The 27,993-nt window shown below is 38.6% G+C and overlaps 2 protein-coding genes across 4 annotated transcripts in view; one reads left to right on the top strand and one right to left on the bottom strand.

Moving 5' to 3' along the window:
- slkb (STE20-like kinase b) overlaps positions 1 to 2,796 on the top strand; it is a 30,414-nt gene extending 27,618 nt beyond the window's left edge. Inside the window, exon 18 of the mRNA XM_061048375.1 lies at positions 6 to 2,796. Within this exon, the coding sequence (XP_060904358.1) occupies positions 6 to 152 (147 nt within the window). The 3' untranslated portion in view covers positions 153 to 2,796. The remainder of the gene's footprint in view (positions 1 to 5) is intronic.
- On the bottom strand, positions 1,879 to 27,993 carry LOC132982064 (collagen alpha-1(XVII) chain-like). 3 transcript variants are annotated; one of them, XM_061048313.1, is made up of 53 exons: positions 27,835 to 27,993; positions 24,782 to 24,855; positions 22,541 to 23,050; positions 22,356 to 22,403; positions 22,213 to 22,266; positions 22,023 to 22,070; positions 20,509 to 20,643; positions 20,247 to 20,348; positions 19,209 to 19,277; positions 19,024 to 19,104; positions 18,229 to 18,279; positions 17,105 to 17,266; positions 16,883 to 16,963; positions 16,733 to 16,777; positions 15,995 to 16,117; positions 15,148 to 15,450; positions 15,002 to 15,052; positions 14,900 to 14,926; positions 14,549 to 14,575; positions 14,208 to 14,270; positions 14,016 to 14,120; positions 13,868 to 13,930; positions 13,166 to 13,201; positions 13,030 to 13,083; positions 12,805 to 12,876; positions 11,950 to 12,012; positions 11,485 to 11,556; positions 11,118 to 11,144; positions 10,995 to 11,030; positions 10,226 to 10,261; positions 9,994 to 10,110; positions 9,760 to 9,876; positions 9,560 to 9,640; positions 9,413 to 9,463; positions 9,205 to 9,267; positions 9,028 to 9,087; positions 8,760 to 8,786; positions 8,613 to 8,663; positions 8,089 to 8,169; positions 7,823 to 7,861; positions 7,203 to 7,319; positions 6,991 to 7,104; positions 6,789 to 6,884; positions 6,454 to 6,594; positions 6,307 to 6,357; positions 6,026 to 6,154; positions 5,796 to 5,936; positions 5,500 to 5,661; positions 5,227 to 5,373; positions 4,850 to 4,945; positions 4,641 to 4,721; positions 3,478 to 3,528; positions 1,879 to 3,154 (listed from the first exon to the last, which is right to left on the bottom strand). In XM_061048313.1, the coding sequence occupies exons 2-53, from the start codon at positions 24,843 to 24,845 to the stop codon at positions 3,105 to 3,107; spliced, it is 4,671 nt and encodes a 1,556-aa protein (XP_060904296.1). In that variant the 5' UTR covers positions 24,846 to 24,855; positions 27,835 to 27,993; the 3' UTR covers positions 1,879 to 3,104. The 3 variants fall into 3 exon arrangements, with proteins under 3 accessions (XP_060904296.1, XP_060904313.1, XP_060904305.1); XM_061048330.1 differs by having other exon boundaries at positions 9,569 to 9,640; XM_061048322.1 differs by having other exon boundaries at positions 11,485 to 11,550; positions 11,953 to 12,012.

Below are 27,993 nucleotides of genomic sequence, written 5' to 3'. Positions count from 1 at the left end.
TTCAGGCTCTGGAGGAAGAGTTTGCTAGGAAGCTGCAGGAACAGGAAGTGTTCTTCAAGATGAGCGGAGAGTCGGAGTGCCTTAACCCCTCCTCCCAGAGCCGCATCTCCAAGTTCTACCCCATACCAACTGTCCACTCCACCGGTTTCTAGGAGAAACCTACCTATACCTGCACAGACATACACAAACACACAGTCTACATGCATACGCTGAGCATGTGGATGTGTGTGTACACACACACACACACACACACATACACACACACACACACACCGACAGTGAGAACCGAGCCTGCGCTGCCTTGCCCTCACCTTCTGGGAACTTCTGGAGGGTGTAATAACAAGCATCTCTGTTTCCGGACTTTGGTCCTCAGTCTGAAGCTCTGTCTTTTTTTTTCTGCTCTTTTTATCATATCATTCATCATTTTCACACTATTACAACCATTTTAAGGAAAATGAAGTAGGATGTTTGCAGATTCGGCGTAACGGTTATAACCTCAAAACCACTGAAGTGAAGTCTGTCTGTCAAACCTCCTTTTACTGATTGATTTATGTCATTAAACAAATCCAGTGCCTGTAGAAATTGATGTTTTTGGCTTTGATGTCTAAAGCAATTTAAGATGATTACAGGTATTTGCTGCTCAATTCTTTTTTCTCATTTTGCACTAATGAAGATATGGCATCTTTATACCACTTAAGACATAATGTTGGTGATTTGATTTTAAAATGAAGAGCAAACATATCACTTGGAGTTGGTGCTGAAATAGAATGTATTTCTGATGGAGACATTTTTAACAACACTCCTGTTAAAGAATCAATATGATACAGTATATTTTTAACAGATAACACTTTGCGCTCTAACTTTAACTTGTGATACATTTGAATAAGCAGGCTAATGCATGATTTCAAAGCAAGCTGCGGGAATATGTTCCTGCAGAAATGAATCTGTCATTCAGGGTTTTTCTTCAGAATGCCTTCCTGTCCCAAGCACACGACTTTTAAACTATTATCAAGCAACAAGCAGAGGTGTAAAGGATTGTAGAGGACAATAAGACGAGGCGTGGAGCTGGTGTTTACATACAGAGACAAAGGATCACTGTAAATTGAAAACTAAGGAAATCACTGTGGTGGCAGAAAGAAAGACTACCGGTTTGTTGGTCCGGTTTTTATATCGTAGGTTTTACCACTTTATTATGATTACAAGCTACATGTATCCATAGGACTATTATTCAGGGCAATGTACCGTCTTGCTTACCTGTACAATATTTCAAAATAAATCATAACTCTTATTCATGATATGTACGGCATCAACAGCTTCTTTACATTTAACTGCTTCACACTTTCAATTCAAAATAGAAACATTTCAGCAAAACTGAAGAAAAAAAAAAACACTTTTCTTCCTCTGACCTCTCATAACATATTTTGCAACAAGGTGTATCTTGTGTAGGCCTGCTTTTGTTGTTTTGTTTTTTTAATGAAATAATACTGTTTTTATTAGTATGCTAGCTTATAGCCTTAACACTTCAGAAAAGCTGTCTGGATATACCTGATATGACTGCCTTTAAAGACTTTAGTCTAACTAAAGAATTGATGCTAGCTCGTAAACTCAATGTTCCTTTTCTATGACTGTATGGAAAATAATGACGGTTGCAGAAATATTACATTCGTATTATCGGCTGTATATAAGAGGTGGACGTAGTACTCGAGCCCCGAGTGAGGCATAATGACAGTCAACTGTTTTTTCTTTTTATTTACGTAGTAGATGTTTACTGTAATATTATATTGGATGCTAACTGGGCTAGCAAACACTGCACACTGAGGGAGAACTTTTAATTGGGCCCTGGTGGTGACCAACTAAATAGAGATAAAACAAACCCTGTTTCTTGTCTCTCTTTTTTTTTTTTTTACCTTAAATCTGAGCATTCTAAGTGAACATCGTTCTGTTTTGGGGATGACTTGGAAGTAGTGATTTAGATTAAACGTGTTCAGATTTTTTAGACTTAATTACATTACGATCTTTTTTTCAATCAGTAGCGTCATCCCCTACTGGCTATTAGAAGAAGTGCTAGTAAAGGCACTTTGTTACTGGCCTTAGTTTGAAACCTAGTGGCTAAATCCACATCTAAAATACAGTCTGTGATCTGTTATCAAAGACACAAAAAGGAACATGACCTTGAAGTATTTGTTTTTAGGTAGATGTATTAAAATGATATGAAAGCAATGTCATATTTGATGCAGTTGCAAACACAAGCAAGATAAAAAAAATAAAAAAAAATGACCTGACTGGTTTAGGTCATATTTATGACATTGGTTCCTTTTTCCGCCTCGTTTTCTTTTATTATTGGCTTTTGAGAGTTCCAGATAGTCGAGGTATTTAATAAATGAACTGGTTGTGTAATGAAGGAGTGCTGTGCACCTTTTACAAAGCTGACTCAGCAGCTATTTCTATGGACATGTCACCCACACTGCAGCATCATGCTGTGCTTCAGCCATTATTCTTCCATTGGTGGTTTGGTGGCATAAAATACTATAATCACAAAATCAGTTCCGTCTGTATTGGTCGGTTAGATTCTTCAAATTAATGATTGAATTCTGAATGTTGAAAAACAAATGTCCCTATCAAAATCATTTTGCATTTTTTTAAATGTGTAGTTTTAGAAAGCCTGTGTCGTGTAGATTTCCATTTTGTTGTAAATAAAAAAAAAGTCTTCTGTACAACAGTTGTTTTTTCTTTGTTGTTGTTCCACCTGGTGATACACTAATGAAATGCTATTACAGCTTAATACTAGCAACATAAGAAACAAAATGTAAAATGTTAACAAATAACCTGCTAAAAGGGAAATACATTGATTTAATCCATACAATAAAAGATATCACCTCTCTGAATGACACCATTTTAAACAATGTAAACAAATTAAACAATAACTATACATAATCCCTCTATTCAAAAAGACAGTTTGCAAAAGAAAAATCACAAAAAAAAAAAAACTGAGGGAAATTTGTTGTGTTTTTATAGTTCAGTTACTGCCTTACACCCAAAATAGTCCATATACTGTATTACACAATATGATATGTATAAAAAAGGTTCTTATAGTTGATATCATTTTAAACACCAATGTTCCTTCTCCTTCTTTTTGTCCTCAGCGTGAATTCGCCTGAAAAAAATAATGTGTGGGTTCTGTTATTTTCCAGAATACTGAATCATTCATTCTTGTAGCAAATATGTCAGAGACTCAGTTCTTCTTATAGACAAGTGCAGGCTATCATGTAGTTAGCAAGCTAATGCTGCTACTGCTTGTTTCAATCACTGTCATTGGTTTGTTAACCCTGACTGACATTACTACTACAGAAAACTGAATTTTTTTAAATAAAGCACACATGAGCTTGATCATCTAGAGCCATGATAAATAATAATTTCATCAAACTACATTCACATTCAAAGCACAGGGGCCAGCCCCTTGTGTAAATATGAACTAACCTCTGTCCCCTTGTCCTCTGCGTCCTTCAGGCCCATGAAGGTCTCGCTCACCTGTGTCATGACAAAGAGCAGTGCTTTGAAATGTCAGCTATTGCCTTGAAATCCAAATTTTGGCTTATACTTTATAATGATGTTAATGTTTGACAACTCCAAAGGCATTTGGAGCATTGGAGCTCAGTTATTTTAGCATTCATGTTTCTCTTTACTAACATTACTCTTTGATAGTACATGTTAGGAAAGACATACTCCAAGCAAACTAATGTTTTAGCTAGCTGACAGCTAACAATTCTGTGAGCTAGCTTAAGTTATTGTTAGCTTGGAATGGGTTGAATTCTAATGACAGCTGTGACCAAGCAGCATCCCCTTGTGTTGAAAAATGAGGCCTACGCAGAAGTGCCTAAACCTGCAGTTCCTCTAGTGTCCACTTGAGGCTAGCTCAAAATACTAAAACATCCTGTTCATGTCCATAATTGATTCCCAATTTTTACAGCAGAAATAATAATGTTCATAACCTGGAACAAAACACACATTTGGTCTCTTTAGCTCTAATGTTCTTTGTAAAGACTGTAAAGTGGTGATGTATTTTCTAATGCATCCAGTTTCATTATATTTTGGCAAAAAGTAATGCATAATAAGCAATGATAAGGGGCCTGGCTGATTTGAATGAAAGGCAGGCATGTTGTAGCTGTTTGCTATGAGGCTTTACTTAGCTGAATCTTTTCTCTGACCTTAAATAGTAGGCTTTGCTTATGGTGTTTTCCCTGTTTATAATATGCTAGCTGGATGACAAGCTAGGTAATCCAGATGGAGCGTGTTTAAACTAGAATATTCATTCGGCCCACATCAACTCCAACTCTTTGCCTGCTTCAGTCGGCGTCAACAATTCCAATATAGCAACTTTCATCATTTGGAACACATATTCAGAAATCAACGGATGACCTCACTGAGACTATGTTTTATAAAGTCTATGTTTGTGACTTAGCTGTCATTATCAAATGAATTATTAAATGTGTTGTAGTCTATTTTCATGCTGTATTAACAGTCTGATGTTTCATTGCATTTTCACTATTTAGTTTTTACGTTTTTAAGAGACTGATCAATCAGGAAGTCATGCAATTTTAACTATTACATTCTCCATGTTTAGAGTTTCCTTATAGGTGTACCTCTCTCTCCTTTTGGCCCCGGGAATCCTATGTCCCCTTTCTGTCCTGGTCTCCCAGGCGGTCCTACAATGGCTCCATGTGCTGTCAGAGTACAAATTCAAATGTTTTTTTTAGCCATGCTTGTACTTAAGCCCTTTTGCTTTTCAGATAATAAATGTTTCTATGTTTGGCGCAGCATGTGTTTTCTAAGTTTGTCTGTACTTCTTTACCTTTGATGTATTCAACTACATCAAGGCCAGGAGGGCCGGGTGGACCTGGCAGCCCTTGGAAGTCACGATCATTGTGCTCGTGCAGGAGACCATGGGCTGTGAATAAGAGAACACTTTGTGATGCCAGTTTAAGCTCTTTTGCTACATTCAACCTTAGGAAAATAATTAAAATTGTCAGAGTGGAACAAATTTTAAGTGGAGTCACTTAACCCTTATTAGTAGGGTGTTTGAAAAGAAGAACTAAAGGCTTTATCTTTCTTTTTTAAAGTATGGCTGAAGTGAGACATTATTGTTTGAATTTACAAAGATACTGCCTATCATGGGGTTCTTGGCCTTGAATTATAAAAAAGTGTGACTAATAAGCTAATAATACTTACATTTGATATATTCCACCACATCTACAATGTTTTCTCCGTAGCTGACCAATTGACTGTGTCCTGGCACTCCTGGATGTCCAGGAGGTCCTGGAGGTCCTTGAATAACATGTTCAGAGTCTCTCAGAACATCCCTGAGCAGACCGTGAGCTGAAGGACAGTAGATGTCAGTCAGGTAAGATGTAGACTACATTATTATGAAAGCAAGATTCAGAGTGAAGACAATTTTTATTAGTGTTGCTGTCATGACAAACATCCTCCAGTGCACCTACGTACATTTGATGTAATCAGTAACTTTGGCAGCCATATTGGAGTAGTCTCCAGAGTCTAGGTTCAAGAGTCTGCTCCCAGGCACACCAGGGTCACCCTTGTGTCCTGGGGGTCCAGGAGGGCCTGGCGGACCAGGAAGTCCAAACATAGCTCCTGCCAAGCCATCACCTGATGAAAAAATCCACATTTTAAGACTTCAGAAAACCCTGCAACTTTTTATGACAATGAGTCACAACCCAGACAGATTATTATAGAGACATGTTTGTAAAGGTGTATGATGTTTCATATTCCTTTAAACATACTCTTTATGTATTCCTGTCGTTCTGCTTTAAGCATCTCTCTGCCAGCATGCTCAGCATAGGAAACCACTCCATGGATTGGATGAGGGCGATCCTCTTGTCTAGGGGGACCTGGAGGGCCTGGTGGGCCTCTGTAGGAAACACCTTTAAGAAGAAAATAGAAAAGATTTGAAGTCTAACAACATGTTCTGCATAAACCCTAAAAAATTTATGAAGCCATTGTGTAGACTCACTTTGTAAGTAGTCTCGAATATCTGCACTGATATGATTCCCATATCCTGGTGGGCCAGGTGGTCCTGCTGGTCCAGGTGGACCATGTGGACCAGGGATACCTGGGGCACCAGGAGGCCCTTGATAACCAGCTAGTTGGGGACAAAGAGAAAATCTGTAGGTTTAAGAATAATGTTGGTCCTATATACGTTTGGTATAAAAACTAAAAACATAAATACTATTACCCCCTCACTATGTTTTTTAAAATGATTTATTTTACCCCCTATCAAGTTTCCAGGAATACCCGGTGATCCAGGAGGTCCTGGGGGTCCAGAGGCACCTACATGCCCCCTCTCTGGGGAAAGATAGGACCATCAGTCAATCATGCTTATGTTCTCAAAAAGAAGAGCTTTGTTATTCAGACACCTTAGGGTCCATCAATGACACTAACCATTCATCAGACTGAAAACACGTTCAGCCACCTCCTGGGTGTTGATAATGTAGCCACCATGGCCTGAGCCTGGTGCTCCTGGTGCTCCTGGTGGTCCTGGTGGACCGGGAGTGCCTGCTACATATCTCCTCACGTCCTCTCCTGGACACAAACAATTGACACATATAGGAGAGTCTCACAGGCTCAGCTGTAGAACCATGTAAAAAACAAACACACTGCAAGATTTATGAAGAAATCAAGTCATCAGTTTGGCAGAATTAAAATAATCGACAACAAAGCTTGTTGTTAAATAACCATCTTTCCGAAAATGTTGTAATTTTAACCTCCTGACTTACGTTGTAATAGGTTGATGATGTCATTAATAGAGACAGATCCAGGTGGACCAGGAGGACCAGGAGGGCCAGGAGTCCTATCATATCCTCGACCTGAACCTGGACAGGAAAATGTTATGAGCAGGTTTCACCAATGTTAGTAATAAGTAAAGATTCAGATACAGACATGCTGTGTATTAATATACAAAACATGAGTAAATCTCACCCTGGATGTAGGAAATAACTCGGTTGGCCATATCATCAATCGACCCGCCCCCTGGGGGCCCTGGAGGACCTGGGGGCCCAGGGGGTCCAGCCAGGTATTCCCTGATGTTACCACCTGCATGTCAAGAGACATTTGTCTCAAACAGTTCACTTGATTGAATTGCTTGTTTCATCTGTCTGTATTTAATGCAAAGTAAATAAACAATAGATTACTCTGTAAGTATTCTGCAATATATCGTCCCACATCAGTAGATCCAGACCCACTTCCATCCCTTCCAGGTGCACCAGGTGGTCCAGGTAGGCCTGGGGGGCCAGGACTGTATGAGCCACCTTGTTCAACAAAACACATTTCTCTGATTGGATGTCATGTCATGTATGAATGACTGAAATGACAATTTTTGAACAATATTTTCTCAAATAAATAACAACATTGATTTTTTCATCATAGCAGTAACATTTGACTAAACAGCACATTTGTATGGACTTGATGCAGGGGCTTTTTACCAAGATGCCATTGCAAACTAACAATGCCATTGCTTTTATAAGAGTGTTCTGTCCACATTAGAATCAACATTCCAGTTTGGCAAATATACTGTATGTGTGCTATTTGTATAATGAATATTTCTAAGTCTCCAACTCTCTTTCCAAGAGCAATCATTAAAGCTCAAAAGTTGCTCAAGGAATTATTAAAAAATCTGTCTTTAGAACATGTTTGCATGATTTACTGGTGTCTCGGAGAATGTGTCAGCTACTTCTTGCTTTTGACTCTGTAGACTTTTTGAAAGCACGTTATGAGTGAAAATGATTCCTACAATTCAAATGAGTAGTCTTACCAGTTGATACTCCAGGGACTCCTGGGGCTCCTACATCACCTGCAAGGAACATTGTGAGAGACTCAAAGGCTAGCTGTCTTCTGAATAAAGGAAATTTGTTGAAAAAGAAATATACTGTAGATGTAATGGACAGAGAGAGTTTGTGTACAGCTATCCACTTTAGTTAAACCCTTATTAATGACACATCCAAATAAGGGGAGGTTTAGGAAAGACGTCTGTAAGGAAGAGTTTGAAGAGGGTTACTCAGAGCATTTGGTCGAGTTTACCTTTAGGTCCTTGAGGCCCCGCTGGACTCCCTGGGCCTGGTGGACCTTGAGGGCCAATAGGTCCAGGCTGACCCGGGAAACCTGACATGAATACCAAAACATAGACTTAACATCTGTTTAAGAAGCATGGGGTTTATTTATTGACCCTTTAATAGCGCCAGAAATCTGGGGGTTTAGGAACACCTGCCGAATAAAGCTGCTAGGTATGATTTAAAGATTTGGAAACATTTCCAGTGAGTTGACCTTGTGATATGAGTTTTTTTTAATCACCCAATTCATTTTCTTTTTAACAAGCTATAGATGGATAAAGAATGGAAGAGTTAGAGACCAAGAGTAGTGTACCAACTTTATGTGAAAACAGGTAAACACCTTCTGCCAGCCGCTGTATAAACACCTCTAAAATTCAAACTCATTGTCTACAAGGCAGGGCCAACAGATAGAGATTCTTGGACCCCCATAGATTCTTTAAACTATATATTGTATGTAAAATTCGATCTCAATGAATCTCAATGTTCTTTACTTACCAACACTTCTTTCGCCTGGATTGCCTGGAAGACCCGGTTGACCTGGTTCACCTGAAACAATCATTATTACACTAAGCTAGAGCAACATTTATGTACAAGACTAGTTTCCAATCAAAACGGTGATGGCATTGATTGCAGTTTCCTCACCTTGGTGTCCTTGTGATCCTCTTACACCTAAGGGCAATGATTGACACGGCAAGGGAAAAAAATCTGTGAATTCAGAGGTTCTAAAAAGTTTTGAAGAAATATTCTTGACCAGTAGCTGTTCATATTTTGTTAATGACAAGCCCTGCATCACAAATGCCAGAATTTTAACCATACAATTTTGCCATAACATTGCACCTACTCTGACTGGCATACAAACAGGGCTGAATAGTTTGAAAGTTTTCAACAGCATCACATTTCTCAGACCTACCAGATGAACCCTGTGGGCCTTGGGGTCCTGGAGGTCCTGGTGGTCCAGCGAAGAAGGTATCTAAGACATAAACCAGGAAAGACTGCATCAAACATGCAAAGGCTAAATATGACATGTGCTCTTGCTCTGGTCCCAATAGTACTACAATCAATCTTACATTGGATTTATGTCACTAACCTGATGTAGGAATGAAGCTGCCAGGTTCTCCTTTCACACCTGGAGGTCCAGGTACACCAACACCTGTGAGGAGAGCAACATCATTTTAAATAATTTTAATATTAGAGAGAAAAGTATCACTCTTTTTTTCTGATACTGCTGGAATCATTCTTTATGCTGATGATGTATGTATCTATCATTTTGTCTCTAATGGATGGTACTTGTTTACCTGGCTCCCCTTGAGGACCTCTCCGCCCCGGAGGACCTTGTTTAGACACACCTGAACCAGAATTGAAGCAACATTTTAATAATCATATAAACTTGTCCAAACTGTTTGGAAATTCACTTGATATTTTATAAAAGCCTCTCGACAGACCAGCGGGACCTTGTGGACCAGGTTCTCCAGGAGGCCCTGGAGGTCCTGGTGGGCCGGGCTGTCCAGCCCCTGAGGAAAGTCCTGTTAGAAATGGAAATATAGCGTATGTAGCTGTGTCTATAACTGTAAATTACAGTGATGTGTTTAAATACCACCAGGAAATTAAAGAAGTAGCATGTTAAGAAAAGACAAGTACTCACTGTCTGTTTGGGTTTCTGTCAGTTTCTCACTGACAACAGGTTCACCAGGTTTTCCTTGACCTCCCTTCTCCCCTTGTTCTCCTTTATCACCTTTCTCGCCTTGTTCTCCCTTAGGACCTGAGTAATAATGTGTTACATCAGAAAAAAAATCAGTTTAAAGTGTAATAACAATCCAAACATGTATCAGATGATCCGTGCAAGATGCTTGGAGTTATTCAAGGTGTTTTAACTTACCAGGTTGTCCAGGAACACCAGCAGGGCCAATGGGACCAGAGAGACCAGGGCTTCCAGAAGGACCTGGAGGCCCAGCAGGCCCAGGGAGTCCGGGGATAACCACAGCATCAGAGCCAACTTGAAACAAGTAAAGAAAAAAAATCCACTTTACAAGATGGACATAGAGGAAAAATACTCATAGTATTCATATTCTTCATATTTTATTTGAACTGAAAGTGTAGGTAGTGCTTACTTGGAGATATGATTTTACCAGGTAATCCTGGTTCACCTTAAAGACAGTATTATATGAGATTGCATTAAAAACCTTTACATTACAAATCAATGTTTCCCTTTGACAAAAATGAAAAGGCTCTGAGGTGAACGCCTAATTTAAAGTATAAACCTTATATCACTTGATTTGCTCCCATTTGCAAAACTAGTTATTTACTTTATTATGCGCCCGCTATAATGTGTGGATGTTAAGTTTCCATTTAAGCTAAGAGCTGGCTCAAGAGCTTTCAATGTTAGTCGATTGATGAGTTGTTCCATTACTTTGATTCGGACAGAAACTGTGGCTTGGTTCAAACGACCAACAGATTCCCCATGCAAAGCCAACCAACGTACTCAGGTGATGATCGGCTACTACTACCCTCCAATTTATCTGTGAGACCAAAAACTAAATGGGGCAATTTGATTAATCAGCTCTTAAGAAGGGAGGAATTTTGTGTTTCTGTAATCATACAGTGCATTTATGATGTCAAAGTCAAAGTCAATTTTATTGTCAATTTCAAAATATGCCAGACATACAGTGGAATCGAAATTGCGTTTCTCTCCATCCCACGGTGCAATACAACCAAAATAAGGTAATGAATGTTTTATTCATAAGTAATACAAACAAACTTCTGTTGCATTGAGGTACTAACTGAGAAAATGTGTTAACGCAGATTACTCTTTAGACCCTGTAATTCTTGTGACCAGTACCACTTTCCATTGAACTTTTCAGGGAGGCAATGAAGCTTTACCTTGAGCACCAGGCTGTCCTGGATTTCCAGCAATGCCTGTGTTAATGGATCAAAACAAGTATTGATATATAGAAAATCAAATCTGTATAAGAATAAAACTTATTTCAGTAAATGTATTCAAACCTGGGGGTCCTTGGAGTCCGGGAATTCCTGGAGACGAATAAAAACAATGTCATGGTGTGGCATTGGAAAGATTATCACATTTCACGCACACCCAACTATGTTATGGAGTAGCTGCGTAGGACGACAAACTATCACTTGAAAAGAAATAATCCTGCACACTACTCTTGCTAACCATCACCAAATGATTAGACACACTTGATTTTTCTTAAAGAAATTGGTGATGTTTAGCAATAGTAGTGTGCAGGATTTTTTCTTTTTAAATGCAATCAATTTGAAATAGTCAAGCCAAATTCCCTAGGACAGACTTGACAAACACAAGTTTTCAGTTTATTATGTATGATACCATAAATTGATAGTGTTGTGGTACCTTGGGGCCCAGCATCTCCAGGAGTTCCTGGTGGTCCTCTCACACCAGGGGGTCCCATCGAACCTGCTTCACCTGCAATTTATGAGTTTCTATTTTACACGACAATTCCTACTGAAACTTTGACAGCAATCCAGTTTTTAGATCTCCCCTTATGACATGATGGCTGTTCCATTACAGGGGGGGTTGTATTTTCTTACCTCGGTACATAAAAATCTGTAAGTGTGGCAGCCTATCTGCTCATACAATTGAACTTCCTCTGTAGCTTATTTATTATGTCTTGCCTTTATAAAGGACAACCACTCATCAACAGCGTTTACAGCACTGCAGCATTTATACGACTGTGAAACCGTTTTAGGGCGCTGTTAGAATAAACTTAGCTGTCTGGAGATTAGATGCAGTCCTCATTAAATCCCTCTCAGTCTTGACATCTATGTCTTAGAATTATTTTGAAGCTCTTGAACTCACCACCAACTCCTTCAGGTCCCTTTGGTCCAGCACGTCCTTGTGGCCCAGGTTGTCCTGGTTCACCTTTAATCATAAACCAATAATTTAAAAAAATGATAGACCTTTCCCCGATCAAATGTATTTTTAACCCTTTTTTTACCCATTACCTACTCTTTAATTCAAATGCAGAATCATGCATTATTTTTAACAACATCGATTGTTTGAGGTTCTTTGATAATATTTGTCTCAAAGATTCATGTGTTGAAACCAAATCACAATCATAATCGTACAAACATTTTACCTCCAAAAGCTAAAGGGGAAAGTAATCATCTGTGTTCAAGTTTTTTGTTGCTAAATGTCGGGGTCATAACAAGAACCGGGGTAGTTGTTTGTAAAATATTTAAAAAAAAAAAAAATGTTAAGCAGTAAAGAAGGGCTTTGAATTAATATGTATGTTGATAGTTCTTTAAACATGATTATGATAATCCACATTTGAGAATGTTACACAGTTTGATAGTTTATCATTTTAAAGTTATTCTTGTTTAGTGTGTTTTTCTTTTCTTAAATATTAAAAAGATACACAACAGTTACTTTCAGATGTTACTAAATACTAAATACTGGTCATACCAGAACAAGATTGTAACAGCAAAGATTTGGAGAGAGAGAGAGAGAGTTGCTCTGATCAAGTGTGCATCATTACAAAGTTACTTCATTTGTTCTATGAAGTTTTATGAACACTGCACATAAAAACAACTTTCTCTGTCTGCTGTTCTATATGAATAGAACATTTGGGAAATAAGTTTTGGGACATGTTAATATCTGCTGTGATGTGAGCTGTGTTATAATTCATCACGTGCAGGTCTATCTGGGACACACCTGCAGATCCACGTTGCCCCCTCTCTCCCAGGTCTCCTTTGGCTCCTGGAAGCCCTGCTGTTCCTTGATCACCTGCAAAAACAAAATAAACATCAAAGCACTAAAGAGGTTTATAAAACCTTATTGTTTCTATCGATTGTGGTACTGTCATGTGCCTGTCAACATCCCTGTTATCTAGTTAATATGGATCATGAAAATAAAAACAGGATAAAGCATATTAGGAACCTTTTGCTCCAGGAGGTCCTGGTTCTCCGTGGAAACCCTTTATACCAGGAGCACCTGCAGATGAATAAAGCTGATTTAAAACATGGCTGCCAATCAGGACCAAATAAGAGAAAATGAAAACTAATAGATTCTTTACCAGGGCTTCCTGAGGCCCCCTGCTCTCCCATGGCACCTTGGGAAAAACAAACGTCAGCTGTTCATTATTGCATTATTGACAATGCTTTATGTATGCAGCACCTTAGACTTAAAATCTGAACAATTTGAATAGACTAAGATTTTTCCCAACCTGTCAATGGTTTGTATTCACTGCATCACAAGCAATTCTCTTGGGGGACACTTTATTTTGATGGATCAGTGTGTAAGATTGAGTGTCTTTACCAGTAAGATTATGAATTGCAGCCAACTGCCACTTCTGGCAATATCTGACTGGACCTATAAGAGCAACACTTTTGATTATGTCAGCATTTCATCTATCATGAGATGACATGTGTGTTCACTTTTTAATTTCCCAGGTACCTCCCGCTGATCACTCATTTACTCAGGCTATATACATTTTTACTTACTTAAGTTTTCTCTTCTTTTGGGTCTCCCCCTTTTTACATTTTTTTGCTGTTTTTATACTCTTGGTCTTTGTGTTTATTTGTCATTTCTGTTGTACTAAATCTGGTCATTGGTCATTACCTCCCTGCATTATTCTGTCTTGTTTTATTTATACCTTTTTGTAAAGCACTTTTCTTGCACAATAAAATAAAGTTTAAAAAAAGAAGCAAAATATTAGTATAGTCCTTTAAATGATATTTGATCTGACCTTTAACTCCATCATGACCTTTGACCTTACCTTTTGGCCCCATAGGTCCCACAGGTCCAGCGAGACCAGGGCGTCCCTGCTCACCTTGAGTTCCTGTCATGACAGGTTTTATTATCAAAGAATGGACATCTCTACAAATTTTGTTCTGAGATTCAAAGTAGGAATATTTTTTTTTTACCTTTGTCTCCTTTCTCTCCAAAGCCTGGGGGTCCAGCCTCGCCACGGGGGCCCATCTGTCCATCCCGGCCCTTCTGGCCCGGTTGTCCTTCAGCACCTGATTCACCTGTTTAGAAATGAGCAGAGATCAATGTTCTCATCTCTTAAGTGTTTATAAATTCACACATGGAAATGACCTCAAGTAAACACACACCTGCACTTCCCTTTGGTCCTCGTGGGCCATCAAGTCCTGGGTGACCCATCTGCCCCGGATGACCTGGAAAAATAAGATATGTCATTAGGCAATAGACACAGAGTTGGGGCTGCAAATAGCATTAATAATTATCCCCATGTTCAGAGGCTTTAGTCCTGAAAGTGGATTCCCCACTCCCACACTCATACCAGTTTCCTACTCTACTCTCTGTCCTCATTTACAACTAAGGTATAAAAGCCCAAAAATACTCTAAGACGAAAATAAGACTAACAGAGAGTGAACTATTTACTCATGATTGGAGGAAAACTCTAAAACTAAGGCATATTTGCTCTCAGTCTTACCTGTCAGGCCAGGGAATCCACTATCACCTGAAAAAGACAGATTCATAATTGTTGCTTATCAAAATATCATAAACTGGGTAAAAGGTAACTTTAAATAAGCACATCACACAAGAAATAATCCAATATATAGCCAAGATGCTTTCACCTCCTAAAAGATGTCCTTTCTTAAAAATGAGAAAACTATCTATAGTGAATCCAAACATATTTCAAAATGAGTGCACAGGTCTGATTTTACAATAATTTTTTCACATTACAGGATTCAAATATAAACAATATATTTATTGTAAGTGCCAGAGAGGAAAATATAGATTATCAGAAAAAATGAAAGCATTGTTGTTCAGTGTTCCTCACCTTTGTGTCCAAGCTGCCCTGGATCACCTGTAAACCACAGCCAGTGTTAAGAATGGATCACAACATAATATTACATTTCCAGTAATGTTTTTGTAAACATGCCTTTAGGTCCTGGATCTCCTCTCTCCCCTTTTAGTGAGTATGCCAGTGTGTCTGAAAGAAGAAAAAAAAATCATGGATCATTCATATGAGCATCAGGTGGTTTGTTAAGAACTGTATTAATCCATCAGTGTGTTACTCCTCCGCACCTCTTACAACATCTGAGCGGAGTTCAGCCATGACCAGCTGCTGGACGACTCTATGAAGGGCAGCACTGTCCGGTCCTGGTCCGCTTCCCGCGCCCCCTCCTTGCCCAGCAGCTTCCAGGTTGATGCTGTTGTCGGTGCGAGTCAGTGTGGACCCAGCAGGACTTCTCTTAATGTACGACGAGTCCAGCGGGTCGATGATGTTGACACCAGAGGAGGTTGACAGGCGGCTGTGTCTGGCCGATGCGGTGCCAGTGATGGCTTCAAGAGCATCAACACGGTTCTTGAGGCGTTTGACTTCCTCGCCTGTGAAAACAAAGAGGAGATGATGGGCATGTGCAGGTTACATTCAATGACCCTTATTGAAGGCAAATAACACTCTGTCACAAGAGAAGAATGTAACCCCCCCCCACCCCCCACCGGATTGTTGATGGACGGTTTGCCTCTGCATCTTATCCCATCTCTCCCCCTAGCCCCTTCCAAGCTCTGTGCAGTCTAGGCCTGTGAAGACTGTTTCATCATGAGCCGGGGATCAAGCCCAAGATTTCTGCCTTTTAATAAGGCAGTTTTTTCTTACCACTGTAACTTTTGCTGCTTTGCTAAAGTGTTCATGATGGATAGGCCGGGTCTTTGTAACATAACAATAAGTAAGATCTTTTACCTGCTTTTTGTAACATAACAATGAGTAAGGTCTTTTTACCTGCTCTTTTGTAATGTTAACAGACAAAGAGTAAGGTATTTTACCTGCTTCTTGTAAAGTGTCTCGAGATAACACTTGTTATGAGTTGACGCTATACAAATAAAAATTGATTGATTGATTGATTGATTGATTGATTGATTGATTGATTACTCAAAGTGATGAGTCCAAAGAGGAGGCCGAGGAGGAGGAGCAGGCTGAGCAGGAGGCCGAGCAGCCACTTCCACCAGCTGCAGCAGGATAAGAAGCCGAGGCCCGACTTATCTTCACGGATCTCTGAGAGACAACAAGTTTGAAGACAGAATAACATTTTTCTCAAAGAAAGGAAACCAACAACTGTTGGGACCAAGAAAGGAAATAAAAAAGCTCAGCAAAGATTGGTATTATTGAGACTAAATAAGGACTTCACTTTTTTTTACAACAAACATGTACTACAACAGCATATTGCTGAGCTTGGTTTCTTCATTTCAGTAGATGTATCAGTACTTACATGTTCTATATCTTGCAAGATCAATTTGTTATGCTACATTGTGCTTCTTGCTGAGATATATACTGTATAGGAAGATTGATACCACACTGATGTCTACATACTGAGAGGCTAAGTTTCACTTAGCAAGAGATACACTACAGGGGGCAATTTACCATTGTAAAGAGATGTTTGAATACTTTTCTAAATTATTGCACATATGAGCTCAAATGTCTGTATCCTTAAAGGAAATTTACGGTCAGGAGACAGAAGGCATTTCTTGCTTAGCTTAGCCTAGTTTGAATGAGACCTCAGGGGGCAAACATGCTTTGTCCAGATGGGTTATTATATGTTTTAATATTTAAAGAAAAGATAAGCATGCTAAATGTAACAATGGGAATTAAAAATAACATGCAATCCACTACCTGCATAGGTGGCTTTGTCTTTTGTGGATACTTTTAATGACGCAGCTTTAAAACAATGAAATAACAAAAAAGCAAATAATTACATGCAGATCAAAAAAAACGATATCATGTATGCATTTGTGGGATCTAAATTTGATAATATGGATGTACATTTAGCATCTGTTCCCTCCTCCATTGTGCTGGATGATAGTTTTTGTTTCTCTCGCTTCAGTGAGTCCTCCGAATAGGTACCTACAAGACAATACATTCCATACTTTACCATTTATTATGAAAAGAAATTGCAAAACGAGTAAATTTTTTTTTGATTTTGCTAAAAGAGTAAGTCAGAGGGGAAGTAGAGCAGTGTAGCAATGTGGTCATCTTTAGGAGTACCAGAAGCACTAGCAGGTGCAGCAGACATGAACTGCTTCACCGTGTCTTTGGTCATGATCAGACGCTCCGTCTCCTTCTTCACAGGAGCGTTCTCCTTCTCTAGCAGCACAAACTTAAAGTCTTTGTCCGGGACCTCGAAATGAACGGGACTGCTGGGTCTCACTGCAACAAACAGACAACACGACGACACTGAGACCTCAGACTGAAAATCGACAAATTGTGTTGCAGTTTAAAAAATTACCACCCAGCGTTGTTTGCAGTAAAACATAGTCATTTGCATCTACATCGTTGGTAAAATAAAAGCTAAGGTAGATCAAATGTCTTAGTGATTATGACATTTTAAACAGCTAAGTAACCAAAAACACATTACATAATAAATCTTTGAAAGTGTTTTTTTAATTCAGATTCGCTGAATTATGGATCTATAGACACCGTAACTTGGTGTTTTAGCTCTTGCCACCTTGATGCTTTGGGGTCAGTAGTGACCCTATTTTGACAAGAGTGCAGATTAAGCTATGACTCTTAACTGACTAAGAGTTGACTGCTGGAGGGGACTATAGATAGCATCACATATAGACATATTGTGAACGCTGGGAACTTGGAAGAGAATATTAATTTTTTAAGAACATGTTTACTTAAAATGAACTAAGCTATCGGTCCCAGTTGTGGAACCGGGGGTCGTACCATGGGCAGCAGGTTAGGGTTAGGGTTATTAGGGTTATTATTTAAGTGGGATGGTTTACATACCCATGACATATGAATTTGGACTGGTGTTTTGATGTTACTGGTTTGTTTGATTGTTTTGTTTTTGTTTTTATAGTATGCTTTACGTATGTCTTTTCGTTTCCTCACATTGGTGATTTACTTTTGGAAAAATAAAGTACAAAAAAAAAAAAAAAAAAAAAAAATTGAACTGAGAAGAGGAGTTGCTCGTTGCTGGTTATTAGAAAACATGTAGGTGTAAGGCACTTTGGCGTTGTCTCTGTTTTGACACCCCATGGTAATCTGTAGTCTATGATGGGGACAATGCTACACCTCCTATAACTGGAGAGAATTATATATTCGATACTATGTTAAAATGATAAACTCAACATTCACACATATCTTAAAATGTAAAGTCTCACCTGTGGTTGGGCTCATTCCAGGGCCAGATGCATTTTTCTGCACACCATAGACTGTGAAATGACAGATATATGCACATTTAGAAAGCAAGGCATGATTCCCTTAAATATTTTGTTCCCTTGAAATGACATCGCTTGTGATACTTGCAAGGTATTTTAATATCATCAAATCTTGAAGACAAGTTTTTAAAAAGAAAAAAAATGATTACAGAATCAATATGTAGATAGATCCTCCAGAGTTTGTTGTTCAAAACTTTTGAGTAGAATTGGGATAACTTTGATCCAAATTGTTGAATATTATGATCTTATTTGTATAACAATGTTGTTACTTAAAATATATTTAACATAATTTTTCTTGAGTTGCTAAATCAGCATCATGTCATCAAGTAGACAATAGGGTTGTAAATAAATACATAAAGGATTCTGTCCCTGTAAAATATTTCACCAAATAGCTGTTAATATCAAACATAAAAGATTCAATTGTAAGAAACTGTCAGGATCTTTCAGTTTGTGTGGTTTTTGGCGCCCCCTGTAGTTAAAGAACATAGACTCTTGTAATCCAGAATTGGTTATCTTTAATAGTCTGCATCTGGTTCATGTTGATCCGATCCAAATTTTCTTTAAAAACAAGGAAAAGTTCAATTGGATCACCTGATCATGGGTAGCAAAAAAGTGGATTTTCAAATCTGGATCGTTCCTATCCAGATTAAAGTCTACTAAACAACTGGACCCAGATGATTTCAATAAAATCTTTACATCATGCAAGTGTTCATTAAATTTGTTACTTCACTTTTCTACCTATCTGTGTGTTGCTTCCAGAGGGAGAGAGGAGAGTAGGGCTGGTACCGGCCAGGTTATTCTGAACTCCGTAGAAAGGAACTGAGACAGGAAGAATAAAAACAGCACGGTTATCGGATCTTAGTGCAGAGCTGAGGATGTGAAATCCCAATGGGTCAAAACATGACAGAAAGAAAGACGCTCACCAGTGCTGCCAGGAGACAGGCCACCGTTCATAGAGTGAGAGCTGAGTGTCAGGTTGTTCTGAACTCCTCCTATAAGTGTCAGAAAAGAGCACAGACTTATTTTACTGTCTGTGACACATGGGCAAGGAAAATAAAAACGCACCCCTACGTACCATCTCGCACTACAGGTCAACAGCATAGATGACTAAAGGTTATGGCCAATGTTCTTATTTCTACAGGAATTACCTACTGAATAGAATACTGAATAGTGTCTCAATTTCCCCCTCTTTAAACGCACGGTATGGTGGCTCTTAATCAAAACAACAACTAACAAGAAGACCTCAAGGCTGGCGGGGAATCATGGGAGTGATTCTCTCTGCTACTCCACACACTATCCCCAATGAAAACAAACTAGCTGAGCATAGTCAGGACATCATGGGAAAAAGACATCAGTAAGAGAATATTTTCACCAACGAGCTACTGTATCCAAGTATAGTTTATATAACTTGTGATTATCAACGCAGCACGTACAGTCACAGAACGGGAGCTTTCAGTAGCATAAACATGATAGATAACACATAACACACAACATGTCATGTCTGTCATGGCGACTCTGTCATGGCGGCCGCCGCAACATGACACGTCCCGTGACAACTAACTGTTGGAAATAACTGAGCTAATGTAAGTACTCAACAAAAATTGTCCACAAAAATGTCAGCTTTTAATGGATTTAGATATTTTGGTGTAAACATTTTACAAATTATGTTTTTAAGTTTTATTTTGCCTGAAGTTTTAATAAAGATGATTGAAAAACATTGGTTATTAAGGAGACATGGCATTGTTTCTGAAAACAACAAGTTGATATTAAGTTGTCAATATGTCATCTGAGCGCACCTAAACTCCTATGATATCAGTAAAACCACAATGTGCAAAAAAACATTGGCCATTTGTTCATTTATGACCTGAAACACTTAAATAAGAAGCTCTTGTTACAATTGCATCAAAACATCTGCAATGATATCCTATTGTAGCTCATATAGTTGGTTATGTATGACTTACCTGACTGGTAAAGGGTGGAGGTTGTGGACAGGTTGTTATGGTTTGTGTTGTAACTGTAGCTGCCGCTGTTCACACCTCCAGACCAAACGCTGCCGTAGTGGTCTGAAGAGAAGACAGAAAAATTGAACGCAAAGGATGAAAAATGTAGTGCAAAGTATCACACTTCATAATCATACAGCATTTTATCATTCTGTAAACTTCAGACTTTAACTTGCATTCAAAACATCTCATGAGTGTGAACACTTGGTTTGAGTGGTTGAACCTGCACTGGAGCTCTCGGACATGGTCCTGGTCTCCACGCTGGCTTTCTTGGGGATGGGTAGGGTGTTGTTGCGGGACCGGGGGGGGCTTGGGCTGGTTCCTCTCAAAAGACGCTTCACATCATCCAGCTCAGTCCCTGAAAGAATGAAAGGAAATCAAGCAGTAGAAAGGATTGTCTGCAGATACCTTTGGCTCCCACTTCATCCAAACTAAATGAATACTCATGATAATGTTCTACGACAGACTCACAGTGTATAAGGCATAAAGAAATATCAAAGTGTTGCATGTATAATACATTCTAAGGAGGATATGATGACTTTTTACAATGAGGCAGATATGGCGTTAAGGTCTGACAAGTAAAGCCAATGTGAAAGTGATTAAACCTTTCTAATTGCCAGCAGCGATGTCAAGCTATGTCAGAATGACCTTACTTCTTACTGACCACATCAGTAAACATTTCCATAATGTGTATGAGGGCTCAGTCCCTATATTCAAGTTTCATTTTGTTGATCGCTGTCCCACTAAATTAGACGACACAAAGGGTCAAGCTTGGGTGCGGGAGGCTAGCCAATAATTGAAAAGTTGTAACCACACACACCTCAGAAAAAAAACCTTGTTTAGTGTTTGTTGTAATGGAAGATCCAAAACATTTATAATATCCCCTACACAGTACTAACTGGCTGCAGGTTAGGTCATAAAGCCCACCTCCTCCATGTTAACCAATGAGACACTGATCAAACCAGAAAATGTAAATACACATCAAATACATTTTTCTCAAACATGTTTTCTGTCTTTAACGTTAGTTCGTATCATGCTAATATTTAGCCATTTCTCTCACTATATCAAATGTGTGTTTTGGTTAGTTTATCGGGCGGGGTGTCAAATGAAACTTCTGCTGTACAACTCTGGCTCCACATTACGTCACCAGTGGAATATGCCAGCGACGGTGCTGAGGGGTATTTTGGCTTAAATTTTGTACAGTGGGAGGAGTTAGAGCCAGTGCTAGTGTAGTGTTTGATAACCCCTTGTTAAATTTTTGCTCAAAACTACCTATTGATACGGTCACCTCTCCATTAAATCTCAAGGGGACAAAAAAAAGGCCAAACTTTAAAAAAGCTTAAAATTAATATAGCAAAAAGCATAGGCTGGTGGCCTTGAATACTCTAGTACAGTGCTTCCCAAAGTGTGGGCCGTGGCCCCCTGGTGGGCCGTGTGGGTACTCCAGGTGGGCCGCGAAAAGCCCTCTACCAAGTTTAAAAATAAAAGAAATATCACAATAATGATGATTTACCATGAGTGAACCCTTTAAGTGATTAGTAAGGTGTGTCATGAATATTCATGAACATAATGTTTAGTACACTTTTGTGTCTATCTTGCCATAATATAATTTTGTCATGTCCAATAATTTACCCTTACTGAAAGTGATAGCTGTTGTCAAAACTTTTATTTTATAATGGGCCCCGGAGTAATTTTGTATATTAAAGTGAGTTTGGGAAAGGCTGATCTAGTACTCACAGCTTGCTGTAGGCGAAGCACTCTGAAGCCGGGCTCTGATCTCACTCTCTAAAGACACAGAAGACATTGTTGAGTAAATATCTTTAACCTGTGATGGAAAGAATCGTCATAGACAATGTTTTGTTTTTGTATTTCAATGAAATGCTTATGTGTTGTCCCTCAATGTGTGGTGTGTCAGTGCTGTCAGTACCTCTGCTCTGAGTTCTCCCTCTGGTGGCAGACGTTGAAATTGCACTTGATGTGACTAAAAGATTAAAATAAAAGAATCATTCATGACAATTTGAATAGAACTGCTCACACCATAGTATAATCCAAGAAGAAAGAAGAGCTTACCATACTCCTTTCTCTTATACTCTGGAGAGGAATTTGTGCTTGAACTCTCTGAAACATGGTGACAAATTACAGGCCTCGTTACCCCTCAAGTTTACTTTCACTATGCTTTTTCAAACAGTGTGAAACAGGCCACAAAGCTATCTGAAACAACACAAATTAATTGACCAATGTGTCCTATGACTGACCGTCGAACACCTCTGACAGGGCTGCTGCCATGGTAGTTATGGTCTTCCTCTCTTTTTGGACAGGTGAGTATGTGATTGCTGAGGACGATCCTCTCTTGGCTTCCCCAGATCCAGCAGTGCTGTAGCTGCTCTTCGTCACTGTTGAAACTGTTACAGCACCAAGGCCCCCTTCCCTTTTCCCCTCTCGGCCACTCACAAAACCAGAGGACATGCTAGAAGAACCCCTTCCAGCAGCCTTAAATTCAGCTGCTGAGGCCTCCAACGCAGCAGAACCACCTCCTCCTCCTCCTCCTCCTCCTCCTCCTCCTCCTCCTCCCCCTGCAGAGCTTCCTCTAGCTGAAGATACAGCAGAAGAAGAAGCTCCTAGAGTGGTGATGCTGATGCCTCCAGATCCCCCGGAGGTGGTAGTGCTGGAGCTGCTGGATGTGATCAGAACTGAGCTGCTCGTGCCTCCTGAGCCTCCTGACGCAGCTCTTCCACCTGACCCTCCTGAACTCAGGGAGAGATCCCCTAAAGACAAAAATATCAAGAAAAGAGAACATGTCACTGGTAAAAAGTGAGTGATGTGTTACTAAATGTTCTTGTCTCTTAAAGGCACATGATGTCAAAGTCCTCATCACATTGTAGATGATTCTGCCTGATGGGGCTGAGAAGGCTTTAGGCTTTTATGTAATTACCTAAATCCTGTTTCCCCCACTATTCTTCACTGACAAAGTAGGTATATGACCTATATAGTGAAAGTCCCCTGTTAAGGTTTTTTTTTTTTTTTTTTTTTATCAAATAACATTCCTAAGTTAAGCCTCTGCTTGCCTGGTAAATGTGCCTGAACATGATGCCTTAGTACTCTATACCTACTCTATAAATATCAATTTTCTTCTGCGAGGTTGTCTTCAGACATTCATCAAATATATAGGCGATGCTGCTGGTGCTGCCCAGGGTAATGGGTTTTCTTGTCTAATAAAAACCCCTGTCACTTACAAGTTTAGAAGCAGCCTCTGGCACCATATAGTGGCTCTCTCTACAACTTGTTGCCCACAAGGAACATAAAAAGCTGCTTTTATTCATATCCCCTTATAAGGTCATTTTGGCTAATTAAGCAACAAAACATGTTACTTATCCAGAGTGCAGAGCAGCATTACAATGTGTTAAAATTGTAGTCCAAAGAATCGCTTGAAAATGAACAGATTCATCAGCTTCAGAAAGTAGCTATCTTCACAAGCTAGCTGCTGAGTCTTTCCATCAAGCTATGAGTTTATTTTGTAGTCTTTCCCACTGAAATTAGCTGGCTGATAGATTAATAAATGAATTTTAAAAGAGCTGTTAGAATAAACTAAATCTGTAAGCGCTGGAAAACCAAAACAACAAGCAGAAAAAAGTAAATATAACTCGATCTTGCAGGGTTTTTTTTATGCAGTGGCTAATTGTTATGTTAGCATATCACTATTGTTCTCTTATTTCACAAACATAAATTTAAAAGAGGCATAAAAATTGTATTTGGCCACTTGGCAGCTTTACAGCAGAACAAGCTGGGAGTAAAGACAGTAATATACATTTTAATGTGGCAGCTAATGTGCAAGCAAAAATGATGATAAAAGCTGTGAGACACAAGTGAACACAAATGATAAAAACAATGAGCATGTTAGCTTAGCTTATCATAAACACTAGAGACAGTTGCTATAGCATTTTAACAACATCTACTTGTTTGGGCAGAACAACATAGCAGTAACACTGTGGCAGTCTTCATGAACATTTTGACATTTGTTTTGCATTCTGGTGAAATCTGCCCATTACCTTTAATGTGTAGAGGTAAATGAGACAACGAGGTTAATATGTACCTGAAACTAGCAGCATGTTATCTTAACAATAAGCTAAATATGCTCTAGAGTTCAATGGCCTTAAGGAGGACTGCACAGTGGGGTGATCTATAGATCTGACTCTGAAGTGATTAAAGGCACAACTTACTTTGTGATGTCAGTCTTGTAGTAGTTACTGATTTTGTGATGAAAAGAGAATGAAAGAGAAAAATAATCAATCACAACAAACATTACTCATGTACACTGATTTACGCCTTTTCAAACCATGTTATCTTTATCCTTTAAATGTTTTCACCAAACTTGGACTGTACAGCCTTGTCACTGTATATCATTGACATTTCATCACCTTTTACTGCTTGTTTAAAGGTATCATGCACCGATTTGACATTTTAGAAAAAGTAAAGCAAAAAGTTAATACAAATCTCACCTTTACCAACTCCTCCTGTGCCTCCACCTGAACTGGCAGTCTGGGCAGTATTTAGATTATCCATCCAACGCTAGCTGTTTAAAAAAGAGACACACACATTTTTTTCTTCTAGAAAGTAGAGGGTATAGATCCACAGGGAAAAACTCATGGGCTACTGTGTCAAATATGAAAGGCTAAAACTCAGCATAAGTTAGATGTTCATGCATTCTCCTAGAATGTTGTTATACCCTCAGGAAGTACCTGCAGCCCTTTTGAACAAATTATTTTTTTTCATTTTGTGTGGTCATATTTCATCCTTTGTAGCCATTCCTCCTTAGGACAGGTCTCTTTAGAATCAAGCATGCTTTTGATTTACAGTGTTCACCTGAAGCTGTATGGAGAGGGCGTAGCCCTTTGTTCACTTGATGAATATGACTTTGCTTCCTACAAAAGGGACTTACAGTGTGAAGGCCAATCACTACAGAAAACTCAGGTTCCACTCATAGCTGCAAGAGATGACATTAAATATTTAGCCAGCGGTCACACAGGTGGATTGAACCTATAAAGACGTGTATAGACTCAGAAAAGAGACACAGGCTGACATGAGCTATTTCATGTTATTCTATTCTATTTAGCATGCGCTTATATCCAAAGCGACAAACATCAGAGAGTAGGTACAAGTACAACACAAGCAAGGATCTAAAGAGGAGGAAACAACATCAGTAAGGGAAAAGTGCAGTACATGCAAATGAAATAACAACAGCCACTCTCTCTAAAAAAAAGAAAAGAAAAGATTTACAAAAAAAAAACATAAGAAGCATTATTTCTTTGTATTTGACCCTTACAAATAAAGTCAGGTAATATTTCTCAAAAATATAATTAATGACAATGTTTTGGGACATTTTTCTACAGTTAATATATTGGGCTTTTTAAAAAAAATCTAAAGCAGTGGTTCTCAACTGGTGGGTCTGGACCCAAAAGTGGGCAGCAGAGCCGTTTTCAGTGGGTCGCAAATGTATTAAAAGTCTGTGAGGGATGGCCTACAAGTGGGCGGCCCAGGTTCAAGTCCCACTGGTGTCTCCTTTCCCGCATGTCTTCCCCTCTCTCTCTGATTTCTTACTGTCCTATCAAATAAAGCCCAAAATGAATCTTTTCTTTTTTTAAACATGTTTGAATTGTTCTGGAGTTTATTTCGGTTGAATGGTTTTTACCGGCTGACGTCCAAACTGCACACATTTCAATGAATAAATATGATTGGTTAAAAAATGTTTTAAAATAAAAGAGTTGGTAGAGGGTCCTGAGGATACCAGTTGAGAACCTAGACTATACAGTATATACGAGTATATAAGTATATATATACGGCACATGTGTATGTATGTATACTTCCTTCCTATTTTTTTCCCATTGCCTGTTTCTGTTTTAAATTAAAACACCCTTCAATAAAAAAAAATATATATATATGGTTGCGAACCCCTGATTTAAAGCAGCAAAAACTCAAGTTCAACAGGACTTTGAGTTCAACTCAAATTCAAAACTAACCGGTGTGTATGACATTTTTTCTGTGAATGTATCTCAGTGTCACATGTTTTCATGATTTGTTGGATGGGGTAGTAGAATACACGGCTGTGTATCAGTTCTGCCACTGGGGGGTACTTGAATCTCAAGTTTTGGAAGCATAAACACAGTAGCTTTAAATAGCTTAAGATCTCTATTTTTTTGCTAAAAGACATTAATGGTATTAAAAAAAAGTCATAGCACAGCGAGCAATTCCGACTGTGGACATTATTGATCATGAAGAGGATGTAAGATACCATCAAGTTCTTTAAATCAACAAAGATCTTAAATTAATCAATTAATCCTTTTTTTTTATAACCCCAATTCATAACAAATGTTATCTCAAGATATCTTACCAAAAAAGTGCGGATCTATACCTTACTCTTTGTTATGTTATTTACAGGGATCCAACATTGGGGCGAGTTGAAACTTCCTTTGAACAGGCAAAAACCAACCAACGCTTGTTGAACAGATTTCTGCTGCAACTGTTCTCAATACCTTCGTCCAACATCCATGACGATATATGACACAAGAGGGAGTGATTCTATATATGTAACATTAAAAAAATGCATGCATGTTTCTTAGAACAAAGAAAAAGATCAATTCATAACTAACTGTTTTCAGTTTAGTACACGTTGGGCCTTAGCTGCTATAGTATTACTTGGTCTGGTATGAGCCATGTTGGCTATTGTTACCAATTGTAAGACAAAAGAGTATGGGTCTTTTATCTGCTCTTTTGTAAAGCGTCTTGAGCTACCATTTGTTATAAATTGACAAATAAAGATTGATTGATTGATTGACCATTGATATAACAGTAATGTGAATTCATCATTCTTCTCTTATTGTACTTCTGTTACACTTTACATGTTTTACTATTTTGGCATTATCACATTTGTTTCTCGTATTGTTCAGTGGAAAACAAAATTATGGTGTATCTTTAAAGATCTTGACAGAGAGTATGTAAACATGATTGTCTATGTCTTTTAGCTGAGCTGAAGCTTAATAGAAATATTTGTTTCTTTACTTCTTGTTACCCTCTTGAAGTTTCATAACAACTAAATGTAAAGAAGTAGATTAGCAGGTAAAGCTCACATCTCGACGTTTGCATTCACAATCACCTGCATTATGTCATGCACATTTAACAGAAAAGCTTTATATTAAACATCAAATCTGGGCTGAGAGGGAAAAAAAGATGTGATGTGGATGTTACTTTTTAAATCTTCTTCCTTTTACACAATGTTTTCTCCAATCATAGTGTTTCATGCTGCTAATACTGATACCTTTAATGACATCTCCTCAAGCAACTTTTTTTTTGCAGTTTTTAGGACTTGATCACTTATGCATGTCATAAAATGTATATCGTTGTATAACCCTAATGCATGTCTGAATACATAAATATAATCTTAATAGCAATCTTTTTTTAATTTCCAACCCTGATATGTACAGTACAGATGTAGATTCATACATTAAGCACCAATTGATTCCATTATAAATAAAGACTCATAGATATTTTTTCTTACCTTTTAAATCATTTGTGCAAATAATATTCCCTCTCCACCTTAATGTCCAGAAGCAGTAAAACCTTGATCACTTTGTCCTTCTCACCACATCACACGTATGAAGTGGAGGGGCTTGCAGGTACACATACTGTACTGTGCCAGGGTCTTGAGTTTATGTAT

The sequence above is a fragment of the Labrus mixtus genome, chromosome 2, assembly GCF_963584025.1.
Source record: "Labrus mixtus chromosome 2, fLabMix1.1, whole genome shotgun sequence".
In the NCBI taxonomy this organism is placed as follows: domain Eukaryota; kingdom Metazoa; phylum Chordata; class Actinopteri; order Labriformes; family Labridae; genus Labrus; species Labrus mixtus.
This window is presented reverse-complemented; position numbering and strand designations above follow the sequence as displayed.